This window comes from Melopsittacus undulatus, chromosome 4 (assembly GCF_012275295.1).
Source record: "Melopsittacus undulatus isolate bMelUnd1 chromosome 4, bMelUnd1.mat.Z, whole genome shotgun sequence".
Lineage (NCBI taxonomy): Eukaryota > Metazoa > Chordata > Aves > Psittaciformes > Psittaculidae > Melopsittacus > Melopsittacus undulatus.
The window spans coordinates 95,114,912-95,139,652 of record NC_047530.1 but is presented as its reverse complement, the minus strand read 5'-3'; the positions used below and the strand labels follow the sequence as shown (position 1 = coordinate 95,139,652).

General features: G+C 35.0%; 1 protein-coding gene across 1 annotated transcript in view; it reads left to right on the top strand.

Moving 5' to 3' along the window:
- EXOC6 (exocyst complex component 6) overlaps positions 1 to 24,741 on the top strand; it is a 90,392-nt gene that overhangs the window by 10,978 nt on the left and 54,673 nt on the right. The window contains exons 2-13 of the mRNA XM_034061380.1: positions 6,446 to 6,617; positions 7,888 to 7,935; positions 8,053 to 8,143; positions 9,080 to 9,125; positions 17,226 to 17,430; positions 18,594 to 18,749; positions 19,413 to 19,481; positions 21,149 to 21,232; positions 21,327 to 21,373; positions 21,756 to 21,876; positions 23,786 to 23,857; positions 24,529 to 24,626. Coding sequence (XP_033917271.1) covers positions 6,446 to 6,617; positions 7,888 to 7,935; positions 8,053 to 8,143; positions 9,080 to 9,125; positions 17,226 to 17,430; positions 18,594 to 18,749; positions 19,413 to 19,481; positions 21,149 to 21,232; positions 21,327 to 21,373; positions 21,756 to 21,876; positions 23,786 to 23,857; positions 24,529 to 24,626 — 1,209 coding nt within the window. The remainder of the gene's footprint in view (positions 1 to 6,445; positions 6,618 to 7,887; positions 7,936 to 8,052; positions 8,144 to 9,079; positions 9,126 to 17,225; positions 17,431 to 18,593; positions 18,750 to 19,412; positions 19,482 to 21,148; positions 21,233 to 21,326; positions 21,374 to 21,755; positions 21,877 to 23,785; positions 23,858 to 24,528; positions 24,627 to 24,741) is intronic.

Genomic DNA, 24,741 nt, shown 5'->3' with positions numbered 1-24,741 from the left:
CTATTGTGCCAGGTATGTGCAATTCCCATCATCACCACAGCATTCATGGAGATGTAGCTGATTGGCACTTACTAAGTGGTTATCAGTACTCTGAAAGGAATGTGTGTATACAATTTTTAATTGCTTCATATGTCTTGTGTAATGAGGAAATGAAAGACTTTGTGGCAATGTAGGCAGGGGTGGGGAACGTGCAATTCGTCCTAGAAATGGGACAACACAGGGGGCATGTGAAAATGGTGAAAGGTAACAAGTCATTTGTGAGGAGCTGCTTTGTCCTGTAAAGAGATCAGTATTTTTTCTTTGTTTTCTGACTTTTTTTTTGTATTTTTTAAATAGCTGAGCTGTTTTAAAATCTTTGCTGCTGTAGAACTTCTTATGAATTATTACTAAGAAGAGAGTTGTTAATTCTAAAAATTTACAGTAATGCTCTGTAAGTTCAGAGATGTTTCTCCTAAATATGTATTGCAGTGAAAAGTCAAATCATTGCCCGTTTGAAAAACCGAACACACACTAAAAAAAAACAAAAACCAAAGCCCAAAATTTTCATCAACTAATAGGTTTTTTAGAACCCAGAAGGGCTTTGTTATATGCTATTCTTTTTCTTTATCTAATAGACCATTTTAGTAATGTTTTCTGGTTGATATTTATCAACAACTACCAATTAATATTATCTTCTGAATCATTATTTTGTTATGAAAATATGCAGCTTTTATTTGTAATAAAATAAACTCTTCAAGTTAATTTTTGTCTGAAGCCTGAGTACCTAAGCAGTTTTGCTTACCATTCAAAATTACAGCTACTGCCATAGATAAAAGGGACAAAATTTCTTTAGTTCTTAATCTGATTTGTCTTGCAATTCACTTTTTTGTGCAAAACTCCCACCAAGTAGATTACAGTGGAAGTTATGTTCAGGTTTCTGATTATTCTAGTTTTCTACTGGGGTATTTGCTGAACTCTCAAAATATTTTTAGGCTCCTTTCCTTTTACACTTACTAGTCTATATGCCCTTCCTTTGCTTACCTTTCCAGTGCTCTGGTCAATGTAGTAAATTGATTTCTGGACTCATGATTTTTCTTTTTTTTTTTTTTTTTTTTTTTTCCTTGTAACGTTTCCCCCCTCCCTCCTCCTAGGGAAATGCTGATCATCTTTTAATTCAATTTGCATGCAGGCATTTAATGATATGTATGTATGAAGCTGTCATTACACCCTGGAGCAGATGATTTGAGGAATATTATTTTTTTAGTTATGAATAGTATTATTAGTTCTTGAAGGGTCGGGTGGAATTGATGGCAAGTTAAATTTTACCATTCTTGGCTGAATTTTAGTTCTCTGGAGATGAGCCTTTTTACTTACTCAGCGGCTTGCATTTTTGTGCGTAGAATGGTGCCCTCTGGTGCTTCAGTAGATTTTTGCATGTGAACACGAGAATTGTCAGTCAAACCTATGAAATACGTATTTTTCATATTGTGTTTCAGTTTTGAAAATAAAAATTTTAAGGAGGCTCTTTATGGTATTAAAGTAAATTTGTTCTATTTTAAATTGGAAAATGGCTACATATCTGAAAATTCTCTCATTTTTTATTGAAACCTGAATTGAGATCTGTTTATGCTTGTCTTTCTCCCTTCAGCCCAGATGGTAAGAAAAGATCAAGGTGAAAATATCCCTGTTGCAATAAAATTGAACCAGTGACTGAGACATCTTTCTCCTTTAGGTTAAGCTGTTTCTGACTATTTCCAGTTAATTATTTTTCCTCTTTTGAGTGCTTTCTTCACTATCTTGTGTTTACCTAGGCTGATATTAATATGACTCATATTGTCCAGTTGTTGGGCTGAGTCAGAAAAAAAAAAGTCTCTCTCTATATATACAGAGTCCTGGGAAATGTAGATAAGTAACCTGCTACACATTACCAGAAAAATCCTTCAGCTCTGCTTGTGCTATTCATGGGTGCCCTGCTTGCCACATCAATTAGGAATGAAAATAGTACCTGCCCTGTCACTGATACACAGTGGTGATGTCTAACTAGTCACTCAAGTTAATGTTCTCTCATTCCAGACTGAAAATTAAAGTGGTATATTATGCTTGAGATTGTTTTGTTTGTTTGTTTTGTTGTTTTATTTTATTTAATTGCCAAAACCAAATACAAATTTCTGTCTCCAACGTCATCTTTATTTTCTTCCAGTTTGAAGACTCATACTGAGAAAAAGCTTGCTCTTCAAATTTTCATGGAGTAAATCAACAACTAGTTGTCTATAAGTTCCTCTATAGATAGATCACAGGTTGAAAGCAATCTGTTTATGTCTTTCAGTTTGGCTCAGCTCCGGTTTGTTCCGTATTTCAGATCACCAGCATCTACTTTAGGAACCCATAAAGCTGAAGAGGATCCTTGGGGTTCTACCTTCAGAGGTGTATGAATATAAACAGAAATTGAAAGAACTATATATTACACATGTAAAAATTCTCTTGATAGCCTAGGCATGTTTGCCTCTTTCTATGACACTTCCCACTGATGTATGTGAAGCAACTTAAAGTGAGACAGACTTTTATGGTAAATGTATATATAAATGCATGTAATACTCATCTCCTGAAGAAATGTGTCTGGAAGGGTTATCACTTCCTCACTCTCTTCTCAACAGAATCCTCTGTGTGTGTGTTTGTGCGTTGTAAAGTTTTGTTATTTTTGTCTTGTAATTTATAAGAGTTAGAGGATGCTTTCAGGATTCTGTGTCTCTCTCCAAGATACTGCAGTATGATGATTTTTTTCCCTGATAGTTTAATACTGAAAAATGTGGAATTGCTAGCAGCATTGCTTGCAGTGCCATGATCTGTTGAAATGTACACCTTCAGATAATTATTCAAAGCTAGCAATTTCCCTTATTTAGTAAACAAACAAAATATTTAGTATAGGTAAGCTTTGAAATGTATAGCTGGAAAATAAGCTTCAGCATCAGAAATAAATTGTAGTGTACTATGTGTGATGTTCTATAATAAGTAAATCAGGCATGCATCACCTCACTTGTGTTTGCTGTTTTGAGAAAAAGCCCAATTTCTGTCTTTGGCCTGAGATGGCATGGCTCTCTTGAGTACACTTAAGAGGCTGTGCCTTAAGGCATGCTGTTTCAGAGGCTTCAGAAAGCAGTGTGACCTAAAGCACTGGCCTTTAAGGACGTTGGCAAACTTGTTTAATTTATCATCTTACTTCTGATCTATATCAGAGTTGTGATACAAAGTGTGAATTTATTTTACATAGTGTGATGATTTATTTCTTTAAGCAGCTCTGTTTCAGGATTTTTTTCACTGGTGTGATGAAGAGGATTAATTTGTTACTGCTCCCACAAGATGGAGCTGTCTACATATGAATGTTAAGGAGCTCTGTCAAAATACTGGCTTAGATCGCAGATCACCATTTTACTAGTATCTGCAGAAAACAGTACAATGTAGAGCTTAAAATAGTAACTATTATCTATTAAGACAAGATAGGTAGGGTAATCTTGTGGTTAAGGCAGCCTGTTGGGATGTATGCAGTATTGATTTCCTCTCCCCCAGTTTTAAACATTTATTCCCTGTATGATTTTGAATTTAATATTGTGAAAATACCCCTGATAATTATCAATCTGTATTATTTTTATTATCATTAAACTGAAGTGTGAGCAACTTTAGTATTGAGAAAAAATAATAAATATTGTTTTTTTATAACAGTGAATAATGTATTGCCTGTGCTACATAGTATGTGGTTCTGTAATTTCTGGCTATGTTGTTCAGAATTGTTTGATAACATTTTAAAATGAAATCTCCTGATCACAAATTATTTCCTTCTGTCAGTATTTAACAGCATATCTGCCAGTGCTCGCAGATCTAAAATCAATAAAAAGGTATAAAGACAGCTACTGAATACCCTAAAATCATCAGGCAATGACTAAGTCCAAAAGGACAATGCACTGCTACCACCAAAGAAAGTTTGGTGATACAAACTCAAATGTGGAGTTCTTCTTGCGCCATCTTTTTACATTCCTGTTCTCATTTGAGATATATTTGGTCTACTGTGGTTTATTGCTGTTTTCGCTTACAGTTATGTTACACAACTTACAGCAATAGATGGAAGTCTTCTATGTTCCTAACTGTGTTATAGTGATACTTCTTTCTCACTTCCCTTTCAGAACATTGGAAGGAGAACTAAACTTGAAGACTCTTTCTACCCTTAAATAAAATGCTTAAGGAAGCAGTAATTTTCTTCTGGTTTTTGCTTTAGTATTCAGTGCAGTATAGCTGGTAAGGCCAGCCCATTCAGAGGAAGCTCATGCATGCCTGATATCTGTGAATTCACTGATGCCTCTGGTCCTCTTAATCCTTTTATTTCTTCTCTAGGAGCTGTGGAGACAGGTGGATGGTGCTCTATGCTCACTCAGTAAGCTGACTATGTGTCTTGCATACTTCTTTACTCCCAGGCCAGGTTGCTGCTTCTCCCTCCAGCCAGCACCATATTCTGGATGCAGGTGTTTCCCACTGGCAGGTGTGGGACACTCATGGTCTTCCACCAGGGCCCTTTAAACCACAGAAGGAGAGACTCACACATTTGTTCCTTCCAGTTTTCATTTCAAACTGCAGTGTTGAAAGGGGTGAGGGGTATTTTTCCTTTTGTGAACCACTTCAGGGGTCAACAATCTTGTATTCTTCCCGTTGCACTTTGGAGGAAAGACCCTGCCTTTCAGTACTTAGCCTTATTTTCTTATCATAAACAAAGTGGGGATATTCTAGGAATATTGTACTGAATATATTTTTACCTGAGAAAAATATCTATAGCAAGCAGGCTATCAGGAATTGGCTTTCTTCCTTTGGCATGTATGACAGCTTATTACCTTTCTTATTTCTCTTAACTTCAGTTGCGTCTTTGAGTATATTATTGAAGGTCTAAAGGAACTCAAAAAGGATGAAGAATCTAGTTACAAGACTCTTTTTCAATCTCTTCTATATGCTTTTCTTTTTGAAAAGTCAAGTTCTTGTCAGACACTCAGCTATAGGTTTGTTGAATAGGTTATGGTGACCCCAGATCATAGCAGAACCCAGATGTCTGGTTAGAAAAGAGGATCTTGAAGAATATGGGAACTTATGCTTCTTGAAAAAGACTGGGAGGGAAGTACTTTCTCTCTACTAAGAGTTTTGGAAGCTTTGACTTACTGTTGTCTGGGTCTTAAACTTAAGACTACTTGTACAAGCAACATTGAGATCAGTGGGACTTTAGCCTTTTAGCCTTTCAGTTTTTCCCCATATCAAGTTTTATTTTTTAATTTTTTTTAAAGCAGCTTCTCTTTATGATTTTTGGGGAAACATTTGTAATTATGAAAGGAAATTGGAGACTAAAAAAAGTAAAGTTCTTTGATGTCCTGATTTTTTTGAATGCTTGCAGTTTGCAGTATAAACATGTTTGTGTATATATGACTATATCATCCTTATATTGCCTTTCTCATTCTATCCAAAAAGCTGCTTCAGAAATTACCTGTCTTAGTTGTTGCTCTATCAAGTTATTAATCAAGTTTTGGAACTGCTTGTGCCTTACCTGTCTTGAAAGATTTTATACCTTTGTTTTCCAGTACAGTTCTCTGTGATACCACTTTTCTAGCTTCCTCTGCTAAAGTCTAAAGCTTTTAAGTGCTCCCTGTCTCCTTTGCTCACTCTCATTCTTGAGCATTTTTCCACAAAGCTTTCTATTTCTGATGCAGCTCCATAAGTGAAATTGGTAGTTTCCCCAGGAGTCCTATTTCTTGCATGAGGTTTGTAAGTGTACTATTCAAACAATTAGTAAAATAAACCAAAAGGTCTGATTTTAGCCATTTCTGCAAGTTAGATCCCACTGGGGCAGCAGCCTTAGGCATGTGTGTGTTGTGGTTTTGCTCTGGGAGATGTTGAACATGGGCAGGTGGAGGTAGGGAGCAGCAGGGATTGTCTTCTGCCAGGAGCCCCGCTGCTGCTGCCATGCTCTGGTCATTCAGACTGGAAGCATCCAACACTGATTTAGTTGGATAACTCTGGTGTTAGGAATACCAGAAAAGCATATTTGTATGTTTGCACTTCTTTATATTTAGTAAAGAGTGGAATTTGATGGAAAAGCGATTCATGCTGGTTGATGTGGTTGGAGAAACTGATTCTTTTGTACGCGTATTTGAGCATTAGGGCATAAATAACAGACCAGTGAGGCTCAGGTCATGCATGATGTAACTGGTTAAGCACCTGGATTAATGCCATAAGGGCTGGGTTCAGTTCTCAGTTTTGTGCCATCTCTTTCTTTTAATGCTGATTTTGATGGAGTGGATCAGGAATGAAGCCACGCTAACATCTAGTTTTTGTTCACTTTTACTTTCTTTTTAAGAGAGAGATTTCAATAAAGATCCTTGCATGCTATTTTTAACTGGGAGGGAAAGTAAACTTTGATTTTCTTATTTGTATTTAACAGATCTGTATATGATGACCAACCAAATGCACATCAGAGGTTTATGGAAAAACTTGATGCCTGCATACGTAACCATGACAGAGAGATAGAAAAGATGTGCAATTTTCACCATCAGGGCTTTGTGGATGCCATTACAGAACTTCTTAAAGTTAGGGCTGATGCAGAAAAATTAAAGGTAAGAAGCTAGTTATTCAGAGTTTAATGTATTATTGTCTTTGAAAGAAAAAACTTGACTCTTCTACAGAAGATTAAGAATTTAGTTATTATCACATAAACTCTGATGTTTGCAATAATTTTTTAAAGGTGGTATGTTTAGGATTTGTGATTAGAGCTATGTTGCCTGATCTACTAATTTACTTTTACAAAGCTGAATATTCTATTAGGTCTAATTCCGATATCTTTTTTATATATATATGTACATTTTCAGAAAATATTACTAGAATTATTTTGCCCTTTTTAAAGGCTTTCTCAGAAGATAAATAACAAATGGTAAACCTGATATTTCTTACATAGGTATTTTTCTTAGATGTCAGACCTTAGAAATATTTAAAATCTTGATTAGAAAAATAAAAATGCTGCAATTATGCATGAAAATTAAGTTTTATTTACTTTGTAATGAGTAGGTGGAGTTAGTAGTTTTCATTAGAAATGAGAACTAAGATTTACTACCAAATCAGAACGCAAATAGTGAATTATGAGATCCATCCCTTTTAGCTCTCTTTACACATTTGAGAGCAAAATATGCACACCAGACAGAATGAGCATAGTTCATCAGAGGTTATGATTAGAAGAGCATTATATAAAGGATATTCAGATAACAAGAGACCAAATACAGCGTCAATGAGGTCATTGAGCATCTTTGTTCAGAAATTAATGAGATTTTTAATAAACTAGAATGTGCTTCCTTATTATGATGACCTAATGAGTCACTTACTATGTGGGAAAATCTGAGGTCGAGCTTCGCCTGCACCTGCAGCATTAAAATGTTGCTGTGGTTTGGAGATTTCCACGTTTGATGTTAATCAACCACCCAGTGTTTGCATTCAGCAAAGTATGAATGTTTAATTACCATAAAATGCAATCACCATTTCTTACAGACAATGAATGGCCCATAGAGCTCATTGAGGTTATCAAAAAGGGACCAGTGGTCAATTGGGTCAATGATTTGAATTGTTTGACAGACCTACAGAAACAAGGAAAGTTCAAAAATCCCAAGTAAATTTGAGAAGTTTGCCACAGAATCTGTTAGAAAGAACTGTCATAAGTAATTGAAGTTAAGAAAAGCCCTTTGCGATCAAAAGTTCAAGTTCAAGCTGTAGAGTTAATTTGAATTTGCATTTCTTTGTTCTAAATTTCTCATGAAGCATGATCTGATTACAAGGGTGAGCAGTCACATCAGGGCAATATATGCATATTTGTCTAACAAAGGTGAAATTATTTTTAAGGTCCAAGTTACTGATACCAACCGAAGGCTTCAGGATGCTGGGAAAGAGGTGAGAAAATGATGCTTCCTATATGAGCATTGTGAACATTTGTAGCAAATTAAATTTATTTGCATAATTTAATTCTGATTTGTTTTATTATTTTTTTTTTTACTTTTAATCTCTAAGGTGATAGCCCAAACAGAGGAAATCATCCGATGTAGAGTTCAGCAAAGGAATATTACAACAGTTGTGGAAAAACTACAGTTGTGTCTTCCAGGTGAATGACAGTTAAATATTGAATAAAATTATAAAATCAAAAGGGAAAATAATTTTATTTTTTAAGTTATAAATCACTTTTAAGTTTGTTAAACTGGAACATCCAGTTTAACAAAAAACTGAATGGGTTTTAAAAAGATGTCAAGATGAAGGTCCCATGTGTTTTACAATATTTGACATAAAACAATTATGACACTTTGTGAGAAGAGAGATACAGTCTATATGTATAGTCAGACATATATGCAGTGAGACAGATATAAATGATGCAAACAATGTAGCCACATACAGCTTTAAATGAAGTAATATTTTTAAGCATTAAACTATAAATTTGCTGCTTAAGAGGGTGTTTTTTACTGTTTGAATTCTAGGGAAGATACTAATGATTCTACTTCAACTTCTAGCTCTGTCATTACAACAGTTCAGGAGTTTTTATATAGAACATAAGGGCTCTAAATGATGTTTTAGAGAGGTAACATTTTATGACTGCATAGAGCTCTATAAGGATTTTATCCTGTTTGTGATATTGGCATAGAACAGATTGGAGAATTTTTCTTTGTGAAGTCTTGTTGACTTGTTATGAGTACAGTAGGTGGTACTGTTGCCATTTAATGGAGACAGGGCATAGACTGGTAATGCAGCTAAGGTTATGGTATGTAGTAAGTAAATGAATATACTTGGTGTATATAGTGTCTACTGTTTTGTTTAATCTTATATCATTTTCATTAAAGAGCTGTTAAGAATTCAGTTCTTTCTGCTTTCTTAGCTGCATTCTACTTTTTTTTTTTACTAGTTTAATTGCATTTATGTTACAGTAGGAATTAAATAAGGTAAATTTAGGATATCCTTTCTATGGTTCATTTTGTCCTTATTTTCATCTTTTATTAACTAAAGCCACAGTAAGATACATGGGTTAGTTAATCTGCTTGTTTTTATGCAGTGCTGGAAATGTACAGCAAACTAAAAGAACAGATGAATGTAAAAAGGTGAGTGAACTTAGTTCTATGAGTAAAATGTAACATTTGTAAGTGAACTGATAGAATATTTACTTGTTTATGTTAGTGTTTGCTGTTTTAAGTCCTGTAGCATGTTTGTGTAGTCTTCTTTTCATAATACCTTGTCTGTGTTTCAAGAATGTCACTACAAGTGAACAAATGTTATATTAAATATAAAGACTTCTAGGAGCTTAGTGATTGCCATGAAAATTAATGTTTACTTAAGTAAGCATCACATACAGTGAAATTATGGTTATAAAATGTGAAGTGTATATTTTTTTTTTAATACTTAAAACAGTTTAAGAAGGAAGCATAGTAAAATCCTTAAGGAGTAAAGATCTTTCAGAGTGTATTAAAACCTGGTTAATCTATCATGATGTATTTAAATCAAATTCATAATCCAAGAAAAAAGGACATTTCTCTCCATATACCTTTCTTTAGACCTATCAAGTAGCTCTGTGCTAATGTGCATGGGGCTATGAGACTAAACTGCAGAAAATGTATTGTTGTTTGGGGTTTTTCCCCTCTGTGACAAACTGACTTATTGAAAAATAATTACAACCATAATTAAAAAGAAATCTATAGAATAATGGTTTCTAACTCGTATGTGACTAGTTGGTCTTTCCTCTGTTGTATCTTCACTTCTTGGAGAGCCACTCAGTGCTGCTGTAACCCAAGTAGCCCCAGTTCTGTCTTCGTAGCAGCCTGCCTACCCCTACCCCCTGTAGCTGCCATCCTGTCCTGCTGGGGCTGCTGCTGCCTTGCCCCTCATGCACACCCACCCCAGGAATACCACTGCTGCTGTTTTCTTCATCCTGATTTCTACAGCATCATTGCCATGTTTATCCCTGCCTGCTTTTTGTACAGTCTCAGTCACACCAATTGCTCTATGTCTTCCCTTGCTGGATTTATGACCATTGTTGTTGCCTCTTTGTGCACCTGGCACTGTTGCAGTGAGCTCCTGCTAATAAGTCTGTCTGGACCTAACTGCTTCCTTTTGGAATTAGCTGTGCAGTCATGTGTCTACGGACTATAATGTAATCTAGATTTACTTTTGGATTGTTTGTCTGGATTTCTGTTGTCTGGATAGGCAACATCTCCTGCCATACTGCTGGACATCTGAAAATTCTCAGCAATGGCCACTGTGTATGAGTAAATTGGTTCTAAAGCCTGCATGTAGACCTATCCAAAATGCATCTGATCAACCGTGCACATCATATCAATCAGCACAGCAGCCAATCTGATATATCTTTGACAGTGGTATATGTGCTACATGATACCAGTACACATATACTCTCTGGGGGGTCTTCTGCAGAAATGTGAGAGCTTTAAGAATAAACTAATAGCTATGGTACTATACTGCCTCTTATTACAATAAAAACTTGTTAGATGTAAACTGGTGTGATAAATCTTACCAGCCTGACTAATACACACTATTTCCTCTGAAAATGGCACTGGTTTGTTGCAGTGCTCTCGGAGCAGCTCAGCAGAAAGATGTAAACAGCCCAGTGCCCTTGCTACTCTGCTTCAGAGAACAGGCTGCAGGGTGTGCTGTCCAAATCACTGCTTCTTTCTGTAGGGTGGTCCACAGGGTATGCTACATTTAGCTTGTTGACAGTATGAAAACACTGGGATCAGAGCCTGCATTCTGTTGTTCTCTTGCTCTGTCAGATAAACACCATTCCAGTTTCAGAATTGCAAGGGAAGTTATAGTTCCTAATATCATACTGGAAAGATCACTTAAGTGAGATAAAATTGCAGATGGCTTTTAGCATTTTGACTCCATGTTCACTGATGGTTTTGTAGAGTCCACTGACGGTTGATACGCTTTCTGAGAAATTTTTAATCTAAATGTAAATTTCTATTATTTAAGAGATTCACATCTGATAATTTTCCTGTGGAAGGAGTTACCAGGCAGGAAGTCTTAAAAGTCAAAGGATGATATACTGAGTTGAGGGGTTTGGACATGTCATTGTCATACCATAAAAAGATCTAAGGCAGAGGGGAGATGCCGTAGCTTTGATGTACCATACCTTGAAATCACATGGAAAGCAGAAGGTTTAGACTCTGCTGCAGGCTACTGCTCCAGCTCAGATATCTCTTTCATTAGCTACACTACAGTTACTACTTTCCTGTGACTTACAATTCCCTGTAGTACAGCCTAGAGGTGGCTATCCCGCAGAACTTGCAGGTAATTGAAATGGTAATTTCCTTGTGGCTTAGCAGGCAAGAAATCTAAAGAGTGAGTATAACCTGGCCTTTATCACTGTGTGACTGAGCAATAGCAAGGACATCCATGCATCAGTGCAAAAACCTGATTGCTGATGTGTGCAGATACAAGGAATTTCAAAACTAACCTTTCGAAGTTTTGCTGTGAAGCTTTCCTGGAAGACCCAGAGGAAGGAGCCTTCACAATCCCTATAGTAACAAAACCATAATGAATGTTTATTTTAGGCAAAAATATTTTTGTTCATAAACATTCACTGAGGTTTGTTAATGCAGCAAAGCTTTAATTGTCTTTTTGAAAAAGATCTCTTCTTTTGACTTTCTCTGCTTGCAGCCTTTTTAAATACATTTTCATTAATCTGTTGTCTTATGGTTTTGCTCTGTGAATAAAGCTGGAATTTCTAATGTTTAAAGGAAGGTAAGACAGAAGTGTGGGTGTTCTATATCTGTGGGGGGACAGTTGTTTCAAGATGAAGATTGGAATTCCATTTCCTTTTCACTATGATGGACACCTTTTAAGATAATGCAGGATTTTGGCTCTGAAATACATACTGGTTTATGCAGATGGAATGGAGGTTTACTAAGTAGACCAGAAAGCCATCTATTGATAGCAACTTTTGGTCCCTACCAACATGGGCTACTTTTGAACTGATGACCTGGAGGTGAAAGGCTCTGTATCCTATTTATCTGTCTCCTGAGCCGTGGATAACAGAAGTTGACAAGAACTATAGTTGTAAGTGGAAATAACTGCGGAAATCTTCTCTAAACAGGCACAATTGGCTAGACAGAGTTATGGAAGGTTTAAAGTCTTAGCTGAGAAAGCACGAGGGAGGTGTGTGGTTTCTCTGCTGCTCTCCAAAACACCTACTGGGGCCTATACATTTAGACTGAACTACTTCAATTTTCAGTGTTTGGTCAGAGATAAGGCTATCACATGTTTTATAGAGCTCTGTTACCATGGCCTGTGCACTGGATTTTGATACGTGCCTCTGGAGAAAGTTCCCAGTTGCTTCAAGTGATTGTTGTCTTAATGGGAATTGTTAGAGCCAGTGTTTTTGCAAATCTCTTCCACAATACGTATTACAAAAACACCCAAACCCACCGTGCAATGAAAATAATTAAACAAATCCACCTGCTAAGGTTGTTGCTGAATCTTCTTGAATCTACTCTGAGAAAGACTAAAGAAAGAGTATGGTGCTTCAGAGGGAGCTTTTTCCCTGAAATGCTTGAATTTATTTTCTGACCTTACTATAAGATTTCTTCTGAACCGTGGGAAAGAGAGAGTTGATTAGTTATTTAGGTTACTAAGTCTCACTGAGACAGTCATGCAGCCTTTCTCTCCACGAACCTTCCAAGCATTCAAATAGACCTGAAAACATACAGGATGCAAATAGGAAAATCAGTGATTTTTATAATTTGGTTACACCCATGTCTGTATAGAATGATTTCAGAACAGATAAAACCAATGATATTTTGGTCTTCTGCATTGTTTTGGAGCTATGTCAAAATGGAGCATCAGTTGCAAAACAATACTTCCCAAAGATACCATGGCTCTGGCAAAAACTCCATCAAAACATATATTTGATACTGAACTGTCAGCTGCTTGATCTCTTGCCACACTCACAACCCCATTCATTCAGTAACTGCTGTTTTTAAAAATTCCACAGATCTTGTGTGTTTGTTTGTTTTTGTGGGTTTTTTGTTCTTGTTGGTTTTTTTTTTCTTCCACACAGCAACTCTTTAATCTGATTTTCAGAAATATTGAGCTTTTGACCCACTTTACAGAAGTTTCAGAGTTAATAGTGCCTTGTTCTCAGGTCTTGGTCCTTTTGGGTAACTGATAAACTTGTTATGCTGGGGAAGTTTTAAAAATTACACTTGGAATTGTAAAGACAATGAGATTTAAAACCAAAATAAACAAATTGTTCTTCCAGCAGTGAAAAATTTTTAACTGCAATTTCAGTATATCATCTTCAACGTGTATGAATGTGAATTTCCTGCAGTATTATTGAAAAATTCCAATGAACTCCCTTAAATTTGTTTGGTGTACAGAGTTTTTCAGTATAAAACGTTGTTTATATTTACTCATCAGAAATGTAGTAAGCAGAAGTATACAGCATTTGCCCCTGAGGGAAGCACAAAAGTTGGAGAACACTACTATTTTTCCTCTGTAAATTCAGTTTGTTTCTTTAATTAAAATGAGGATTTTAATTCTATCATCTCTCTTGTTTTTTCAGCAGGAAATTTTGGGACATGACTGTGTTTCTTTACTCAAAAGGCTTATGTACAAATATGTTATTCTCAGTAAAATTTACAGCCTTTGAGTTAATCTTGCTCCTGTCCTGTGTAGCTTCTTGACTGCTCTAGTTTAACTTCATGGGGCTTTTTAGTAAGTTATGGTATTTCTCTTAACTGCCTCCAAATGACACTCTACTGATAAAAATCTTTAAAGTTCTCTCCATCATTTAAAATATAACAATATTTCATGTACACTAAAGTAACAGTCACTTTCTTTTGCTTTTGGATTTTTTGTGTTGATGTTTCAAAATCTAATACAGACCTGACTGTTACTGGGGCTTAGACATTTTGTAGAACACCAGCTCAATTTTAGCATAAGATGATTAAAGCACTAATATTAATTTCTGGGGTTTGTTGGTTTTGTTTGGGGGGTGTGGTATGTGTTTTTCTCCTTTTAATTTTTTTATTTCCCCCTCCAGTCCTGCTTGCTCATTTTAAAAGTTTCCACTGTTATAGTTTGGAGATGTTAGTAAAATCCATCTATCCATCTTGCAGTTTTCTGGTTCTAATGACATATTAGTTCAGTTCTGGATAGTCTTATCATATGACCTCGACTGATGTTTCAAACTTGTGTCTTTAATTTCAAAGCTGACATTGTAAATTTTGCACTGAGGCACAATTCTTACAAGATTAGCTCAGAAGAAGTGACAGAGGACTCGTATTTCTGTGGAAAATAACACTGAATATATATTTTTAACTCATTTGTATTCTAGTGGACAAATTTCACCTACATAATTGATGAAATATGATAGGAACTAATAATATTATTGTAAAAATCATCAGCATTAAATTAAATCTGTGGAATTATTTTAAAGGAAAATATACAAATACATAATTCCATTAAATGATATGCAAAACTTTTTAGTTTAAATAATGACCTGCAGGTGACTTTCAAATTATAAGACCTCAGTGCTTAATCAGAACAGATGTTAAAAGGGCAAGGTCCTGAGCTCCATATATATATAATTAGTAAGGGACTCTAGAATGGATTTTAAATGGATTATGTTAATTCTGATCTTAGACACAGCAGTCAAAAACCTTCCAGATGAACTAACAGTGTTCTGATAAGCTGATCCTTATAATTTAAATAAAACCCTTTTATACTGTTTTGATGCTATTATTCTGGGTTTTATTCCCCAGAAGACTCACCATGTGGCACTCCTGATCATTTACTATTTAAAAAAAACAAAAACCACACACATAAAACCTCCAGACCCCCTCTTATCTGCAACATTCCGGATGCCTTATGTATATTTTATATAAAGCAAGTATATAATAAACAAAAGCTCCTAATTTACACTTGAAAACTCTATTTGCAGTCTCCTGAAAGCAGTTGTGTTCTGGAATAAAAGAGAAGATTTCCCTCCACCTCCACTCCCTTTCCCACTCATCCTCCAGCTTTGAAATGTCTTTATTGAGAAAATTCAAAAGAATGTGTTGATTTCAGAGTGGAACAGAAAGTCACAACTGTAGTATTAATAATTTATTAATGCTTGTCTATGGAAGGGGAGCCAGCAACTTGAATTTTATTTCACTTTGAAAGTATTTACTCACCATAGGTACAAAGTAATATTCAGAAGCAGAGCTGCAAAGGACACTTTTCCATATTTTCTTGAACATTTGAAGGGACTTTGCTCATGTTCAGCTTTTTCCTTTCAAAATGACTTGGTAATTTTCCAGTACTGATTGTGTAGGACGTTCAGGAGGAAAAAGGAACTAAAATTATACCATAAAAAGCTGAATAATGGGCTAAGGATATTATTCTGTATTTGTGAAAAGAAAGGCTTGAAGCTATCAGAAATTTAATTCAGTCTGATCTCAGGTTTTCCACTTCATTCAAGACAAGCTAGAAGACATCACTTCTCCTTATTCTGTTCTAATAAGCAAAACTAAATGCATTTTTCCAAAAGCTGCTTGGACTGAGTGGCCGGTAAGAATACCACATAAAGGAAAATTGTCACGTCCACAACTAATTGCTGTCCTATTAATGTTTAACCTGTTTCCTGTACCTCTCTTTATAATGTTGTTGACATCAAAGATTTGTTTATTGCCTTCTTAGTTTAGCTGTCTATCTCAGAATTGGCTCACTTTTATTTTGCTTCATGTTTTCAATCAAGTAAAAAGTTTCTCAAGCATTATTCCTTAAGAGCCTGTATGACATTTGAAAATTAAATAGAAAAAGATATTGGCTTCAAGAATAGGCATATAAAAGTTTGATTCAGCTCTGAATCATCTGCTTGTGCTGATCATCTCTCTGCAAGAGGAAACTTAGAAAACCAATTCCCTCAGTGAAAATTTCTTTCCTTCAATGTTTCTGAAAGCATAAAAATTTTGGTTATATGCTACAGGCCTGAAGCTGGTAAATGGTTTTAACAAGTAAGTCATGGCTTCACAATCCCTGTAATCTGTGAGAGTACTGAGAGTGAAGACAGGTAAATAACTGTATTTGGTGGCTTTCTGATGTCAGAACTCAGTCTTTGTTTGTTTATTGCAGTTAAATCACTTTTTACACTTAGTTCTGAATATTTAAATTCATTGTCCCTTGCATGAAATTTCACAACATAGTTGTAGCTGTACAACATCTGCATAGTGTATGGACGTGAGAGGTACCATTTCTTGGTGCTTTATTTTTTCCCCCTGTCAGACCGTATCTTCTGTGTTTCTGCTGTAAACAATCTGTAGGCTAACAGAACATGAAAGAATAAAGAAAATTATGGAGTCTTTATTGTTTTGTTGTTTTCTCTTTAAAAAAAAAAAACAACCCAACCCTGTCCTTAATGCTTGTTCAGAGTAGTCATTTTCTTGGTAGGATAGACTGTATTTTGTCAGAAAAATAAATAGATTCATGGTTTACAGCAAAGTATACACTGCTGGAAAAAATACTGTGTGAGCTAAGTGTATACGTGTCTTTTCCAGCTAAGGATGGTGGAAAGAGGGTGGGTGTGGATGTGTGTTACATGTTCACATGTAATCTGCCTAAAGAAGGCAGATACATGCAGACACACTTCAGGAAATTTTTCTCATTGTTTGGTGTATGTACTGCAATGTTGGGTGATCGGCAATTTGTGTTTCAGAAAAAAGAACTAATAGAATATCCAAATAAATTCAAACTAGAAGGGGAGGAAATTGTTACGACTGTCTATCTTGCAGGATGCTTCATGTGGTGTTAGGACTCAAGGCCTGACTGGGTGGGACCTTGAGCAACCTGGTCTAGTGGAAAGTGTCCCTGCCCATGGTATGGGGGCTGGAAATAGATGATCTTTAAGGTCCCTTCCAGCCCAAGCCATTCTGTTTCCATCATTCTGTGACTCTATTGATCAGAACAACTAATACCACAGGAGCCTACTTAAAATTTTTACTTGACTGAGCCACTCTGACAGTTAAATGTTTTTTTTTTCCAAACGAAAGCATTCTATGAATCACCCTTTTTTTTGTTTTTCTAAGAACATACTAATTTCAATAGATGTATATTGATTGCATGCCTGTTATTGGTATCCTATATTTGATAAACAAATATTTTATTTTTTTTATAAGAAGCTACATAATTTGATTTTAATCTCTTTGTAGATACTATTCTGCTTTAAAAACAATGGAACAGCTAGAAAATCTATATCTTCCTAGAGTTAGCCAATACCGGTTTTGCCAGATAATGATAGAAAATCTTCCAAAACTGCGTGAAGAAATAAAAGAAATATCAATGTCAGATCTAAAGGATTTCTTAGAGAGTATTCGAAAGCATTCTGACAGAATTGGGGAAACTGCCATGAAGCAGGTAAGATGACCTGACAGGATCACTTCAGTTCTATTATCTACTGAAAATATCAGTGTTGCTGGTCTTGGGTTAGCCCAAACATTTATCTAAGGATTATCATCATCACATAGACCTTTGGGTAAAGATGAACTGTGAAATGCTTGCTAACATCTTGGGTAACATCTTCTGGACATGAAGTTGTCAATTCTAGCGTTCCCTACCTAACACAGGAAACAGCACTGTGACACCTCAGTATCATCAAACTTTCTTTCCAAATTTGTATCTGTGTCCTAGACAAGAACTAGTTTCCTCCCTGGAAAAGGAAGGAGAAATGCTGTATATCTGAAGTTACAAAAAATAGTGAAATACTTCAAGTAGTCAACTTCTAGACTCAGCAGCTACTACACCAAAACAAAGAGCAGCCTGTCTGGCCATCTGGCAAAGATGAGAAAGACTAAAAGAAGTATTGAGATAACTGCCTAGTTCTTTCTAAAGTACCACTAATACAGAGGACTGAGGTGAGAGCCAGGAGGAGACTGGGACAGCTGGAGCCCTTGTCTATTCCATCACAAAATAATCTGGCACTGGGTGAGCTTTAAAGTAGTTTAAATCTTTTTAAATCTATTTGGAGATTTTTGTTTTAATTTTTTTTGGGTAGATTTCAGGTTAGGTTGCCACTTCGTCATCCAAGGTTCTTGTAAAAAGAAGTATTGATATAAATGAAACTTAATTGCAAGATTATACTATGCTATCTTGTTCCATTTGTTCCAGTAATAGGACAATATAGTGCATTTGGCTTCTGCAGTTGGCTGTTCACTAAGGCTTAACTGAAGACAACAAACAAATAGCTGAAAAATCCATGATAACTACTTCATTTAAATATTGATTGTCTGTTTGCACTTTAGGATCAGGAAAATTACAGATTACTTTTTTATTTTTTCTACTGTGAAAATTGTGTTTTTGGGGATTAGGGAAAAATTATGGAGAAATAATGTATTAGACTCATTTATCATCCCAAAATGATTAAAGACAAAATAATTGGTGTAGGCTAAGGACACACATATGTCTTGGAGTTATATTGATGTGTGTTCAGTAGCACTACCTGTTTTTCATGTCATAGCATATACTCATCAGTGATAAAATTTGCATTACATCCCTCTTTATTGGTACTACTCTTAAAACAGGCTCAGCAGCAGAAAACCTTTAATACCTCTCTTCAGAAGCAGAATAATATAAACTATGGTCGGAATATACATTTAGGTAGAAGCAGAATTCTGGAATCCAAGAATGAAATTACCTTGAAGCGAACATTTGAAGAAGATGATGAACATGAAGAAGAGGTATCTTTATACTGAATCATTATGTCTCATTTGAAGTGAATTTTGTAGGCTTATTGAACAAAACTTGCAGTGTGCTGCCTGTAGATGGTCCCCATTAGTCAGGAAGAACCAGAGGTCACCTTCAGATGGCACCAGTCTAGATCAGCATTTTAAGGGGAAAAAATAGTGCCAAAATATTAGCTGTATTAATGCTAGCTTTAGCATCATGTTTGGGGACATTCAACTGAATAGAATTTATATTATTAGGGAGTTCAGTTATAATTTACATTACACATTACCTCCCACTGTAAATGATATGTGGCCCACTGAATTATTCTGCTATTGTGAAAGCCAGCATTCCTATGTTGAAGACTTCGGCTTGTGTTAGATCTCTTTCAACTACCAAATATTTAGGATTCATAAGTTCAATAACACAGTGAGTATTTAAATCTGGTACTTTGAAAACAGTGAAAGGATTTCGGTCTTACAACACAAATAAAATCTAGTACTGTAGTACAAAGGGAAGGAAGAGTCAAGCAATTAATTTGCAAGCAATTAATTTTGTGATAGAACCTATCTTGGGGTCCTTATTAATTGGACAAGTTCTGTTGGTAATGTATCACATTTTGCAGATTATATGCTTTTTATGCTTTATGTACTTTTATTTTTCCTTTCCTTCTTTAGGTGTTAACTGCCCAAGACCTTGTAGACTTTTCTCCAGTTTATAGGTGTTTGCACATCTACTCTGTTTTGGTATGTACTAAGGTGACCTCAAAAAGATATTTTACTTTTTGAAGTTGTTCACTTCCATATTTTTCAATTGTAATAGTTTGCAAGCAAGCATATTGCTTCTAGTAGTAGTAATTCTGGGTGAATCAGATGAGAGGGGTAAAGTATGGATACTCACGGCATGACTGCATGTTTTATTTTATATGCCTAATAAGGGACACACAAGATGTTAATTACTCAATCGTTCTTAAACGTATATGTAAAATATGCGTGTCTGCCTGAATAGTGCTATTACTGCTTTTGCAATTCCCCCAAGTGTTCCATGTTACCCAAATGTTTTGGGGGATATGATCAATATTACAAAATGTAGGGATATTTAGTCTGACTCTTTTGGAAATTGTAATAGTAGAGCAAAACAGCAAGCAAAAACTGGAGATTGTGACAGGCTGTGTCATATTTTACATCTCCATTTTTGGTGTGGATTTGAGATCAGCTACACTTTTTCACTTATGTCAGGACTGAGTAGAGATCTGGCATTAGAATTAGAATTTAGTAAAAGCTTTATGCATCTGAAAACTGCACTGAGTATTTAGGCTGGAGGTGGATGATTAGTATGTTTGATCAGTATGTGTTAGTAGCACACAGTAAGTTGTGCTGCAACTGAAAGTGTTCTAGTAAATTTGCATATCAGTTTCAAGTGGGGTTTTTTGATTTTAAGTAAAGTCTCTTTTTCATTTTTAGATTTTGTTAGGTTAGCAGTATTTCTAAATATGATGAAATTGTCATTATAAACTTAAAATGCTAAATTTAAACTTTCTTTTTATATCTTATGAAGGAGTTAGGTAAGTAACAATCTTTGTAATAATTTGATTTGAAGATTTTTTTTATAAGTCCAAGTAATGGAATTCTAAATAGTACTGGCCTAATAATAGGCTCATGAAGTTAAAATAAACCTTTCAAAAAATGCTAAGCTGCTTTATTTTGCTTGCATACAAATTACATTGCATTCGTAGGTAGATGAGTCAATGAAATCAACTGATTTCAAATGAACAGATGGTTTCTACTGAATGGTCATCTTAATGAGATGAGTAGGATGTTAGATGAATTCCTCACAATGTAATCATTAGGCAGAGAGGGTATTGTATTTTAAGGACCATGATAGGAGAAAAATCCAAATCCACATTCATTATGTTTATCAGCTCCGAAGAGAATAAGAAAATATTATATTTCATGTGTTTTTTTTTTTTTTCCTCAGGCAACACTAATGCAGGCAGTGTTCAGACATATCATATATTCATAGAAATGTTTTGGTGACTTAACTTTACAATTAGTTTCTTGAATAATGTAGAGAAACATTTTAGGAGGCAATGGTTTTCAGGTACAAGAGTAACAGGTAATATGCCTGTAATATAAAGCCATAAATATTGTTTAAAATGCATAATACTGTTTGACAAAATGTAGCCACATGAGCAAAATTCTTATTTACAGTACATCCTGTAGGCTACTTTAAAAAATAAAAAGGTGATTTCTGCCTATTTCATGCACACAAAACTTCATTGATGTCAGCTGGAGGTCTGTGTGTGGAATAAATGCAAAATATGTGGCTTAGTTTAAGAGAATTCTACCCTTAAGAAGTGCCTTTTTCATACTGAAACAATGTTCTTGTTTTAACTACTTTTGTCTTCATGTAGGGTGATGGAGAAATATTTGAAAATTACTACAGAAAACAAAGGAGGAAACAAGCAAGATTAGTTCTGCAGCCGCAGTCAAGCATGGTAACCAATACTTTTGATTTTGCATTGACTTGGGTTGTAGCTGATAACATAATGGTATTTTTATTCCTAAACTTGTTTTCTTTTCCCCTGCAAGCATGAAACAGTAGAAGGCTATAGAAGATACTTCAGCCAAATTGTAGGGTAAGTTTTCTAAATGAAGATTTATTTCAGTTTTACTGTATTGATTCTTAATTCACCCCTGTTCTCCTGTAGTCCAAAAACTTTCTTCTGCAAGATTCAGTTTCTGCACAGAACGTGTGGGTGATTGTTGCTGGGACTGAATGGGGAAGAGCACCCAGATTCTATTAGTATAGTGCCCCACAAGGACACTCCAGCAGTCTGGGCTCCAGCTGGCATGAAATAATCTTTTCATATTTTGACTTCAGCCTGGGCAAGGCAGAGCACCAGACCTATCAAAGTGTCACTGCTCAAATGGGGAAGGATTTGACTATGTGTGTGAAAGGGCAGAATTTGCTGTAATATTAGAAAGCAACTTAATAATTTAAGCATTATTTTGGTTTAGTTTCTTCGTAGTAGAAGACCACATTTTACATGTAACCCAAGGACTGGTAACAAGAACATATACTGATGAACTCTGGAACATGGCCCTTTCCAAGATCATTGCTGTTCTTAGAACACATTCAGTAAGTGAAAAGTTTTATCAGTGTTGCAGTTTAAATCCTCTTCAGAGTTCTGTATATTTAAAGCTGGAATAGTAACAAAGTGAAAAATTATACCCCTCTCATGTTTTCTTTTCCTTGTGATTAAAAATTGCTCAGATTTGGGAGAGAGCCTGCCAAGCTTTTGTTTTTCTCAACAGTATCAGGCTGTGATCCTCAGCCATGGGCTATTTGCATAATCCTTCACTGATTTACAACTCACTGGGTTTTCCAAACCTTGTCTTAGTCTAGCAGTTTAGAATATGCGGAGTTAATCTGCTGTTATTATTGCAATCCGTCCTCATTAGTCTCAACTGACCTCTTCATTAGATCAGATTGAATAGTTCAGCACTGAAAGCACCACCAAGAAATAGTTCCTAATTATCATTCCAAATGCAGTGTTTCCAAAATAAACACCAGCAAAATCCTTGGAGCTATCTCCTTAATGCTATAGTAGTAATATGTTTATGTTGAAATAAAGATATTAGAAAAAAATCTATATCAACTGAGTATTTCAGTGCATTCAAAGTGTCCCCTAAAGTTATGTTTCTGCCCTAGTTCCAATGATGTTGAATAGCTGCATGCTGTTTCTTATTCCTCTGTGAAAACTGATGTATACCATTGTTCACTCTGACTGATAGTAAATTGCTTCAGAGTTTACTATTGGTATAATTTTTATTATCAGAAAAAACAGAAGAGCTTTATATTTCCCTTTTTTATATTTGCTAATAGCAGTTCATTTATGGAGGGTTATTTGCATTTTTATTGCAATTGATCTTTAGTTCAAGGAATATTTTACATTTCATATATACTGAGGAAAAATGGGGAAAAAGTTCATGTAGTTTTATCATAGGACCTTTACTGATCAGTGGTACACAAGATGTTTTTATAGTTTTTAACTCATTTGAGGGGATATATTCAGCATTTTTTTAAATATTTTTCAAGTTAATTGTCTATGTATGGATTTATACAGTGAAGTAAAAATATGGTAATTTAAGGAGTAAAGTAATGTAATCTCTAAAGAATTCTTAATAATCTTCTCATGTAGTTGAACACTGATTCTTCTCAAAATGTATAACTCTCATCAAAGTCAGTTCTGTCATCATCTCATCCTAACATAATCCTAGTGCAGACCAAGTTTTAGGTAATTGTATGTTGTTTTATGGGGTATTATAAAACAAAGCCTTACTTTAATAAAGTATTCTAAAAGCAAAAATTAAAGAAAGGTGAAACAGTAGATAAACTCCAACCAATACTGTATTCTTATGCTACTTTAGATTATTCTAATGCAAAAGTTTTTTTGTTATCCAGTATTGCAAATAGTGAAACTAAGGTGAAATCCTTAGTTGTATGATTCTACACCTCTGAAAATCAAATTTCAGTTATTTAGTAAATTACTTAGTCTTGACTTTTCACCATCGAATTTGTAATTTGAACTTATTTAGAAACTTCTAGTGATTTACCCATATGGCCGGGAGACTGTCTGAGGTGGCATAGTTAACACTAGCTAGATTCAGGCTCAGTGTTCAAAAGTGTTTCCTGTGGAAAACTCTTGATGTTTATTTAGCAAAGCATTTTGATGTATGCTTTCATTCCACTAAAATAGATGTAGTTCGCTGATTTTGACTCTCAGAACAACATACTGATGTCTATTAAATCTCGTATTTTAGTTTACATTTTCTGAGCTTTTATACTACTCATACAGAAATCTAACAACTACTTTTACGTAGCTAGCCTAAATGAAGATAAGTGAGTCTAAGTTGGTTTTTACTAAGCCAGTCAGTCAGGTAAAGAGATAAGGCAGAAGGGTTTAACCTTCTGTGCTAATATTCTTTGAAAACATATGTCCCTTACTTTAAATCCTTTTAACTAAACCAGAATTTCTCACTTTCAGTCCTATTGCAGTGATCCTGACCTTGTTCTGGAACTGAAGAATCTCATTGTAGTATTTGCTGATACTTTGCAGGTACATACTATAGTAGTAATTTAACTAAAATTCTTAGAGTTAGATTCTTCCTTTAGGTAAGAGTAATGCTTTGGCTTTTCCTGAATCATATATATGAATCAAGAAGAAAAATATGCAATAGCATTTTAAAATATATGTATTACTTGCTGTGATAATACTGAAAAGGATGAATTGAGTTAATGTATGCATTCTGGGCTATCCAGCTAACATCCAGTTATTCATAACGGTGGACAATTAATGTTTGCTTTATAATCTGTCTACATTTTGTCTTTTACAAATGCTTTATTTTTGATCTTAAGCAAGAATAACATTCCAGTTACCATTAACTCTTTAGCCAAAAGAGCAAATTAACAACATTGGCAGGTATTATTACAATGTTTAACAGACTGATAAAAATGATTGGTTATGTTTATAAATAGCACGTTAAAATGTTGAAGAGAAATAGGGCAAATGTCTTCTTGAAAACTGAAAGCATAGGATAAAATATTAGGTAAGAATTTAATATATAATCTTCTAATTATACTGTTGTGTTTGAAGCACTATAATTGCTTTATAGAACTGACAAGATTGAATGAGAAGTCTCGTCTTCATCTCAGAGCCATGAAGTCATATGATAGGAATTGAGTGTATTAGTTATTGAACTGTCTACTCTTTTCATTTTTATACTTTAGGGCTATGGTTTTCCTGTGAACCGACTGTTTGATCTTTTATTTGAGATAAGAGACCAATACAATGAAGCACTTCTTAAAAAGTGGTCTGTATTGTTCAGGTTGGTATTTCAAAATAATTGTTCCTTTTGTATTGCATTTATTGTTTTTGTCTGACTTTTTTTTTAATAGTGTTGTAATTCTGGAAGAATTGATTAACTCAGTATTGTGTATGAA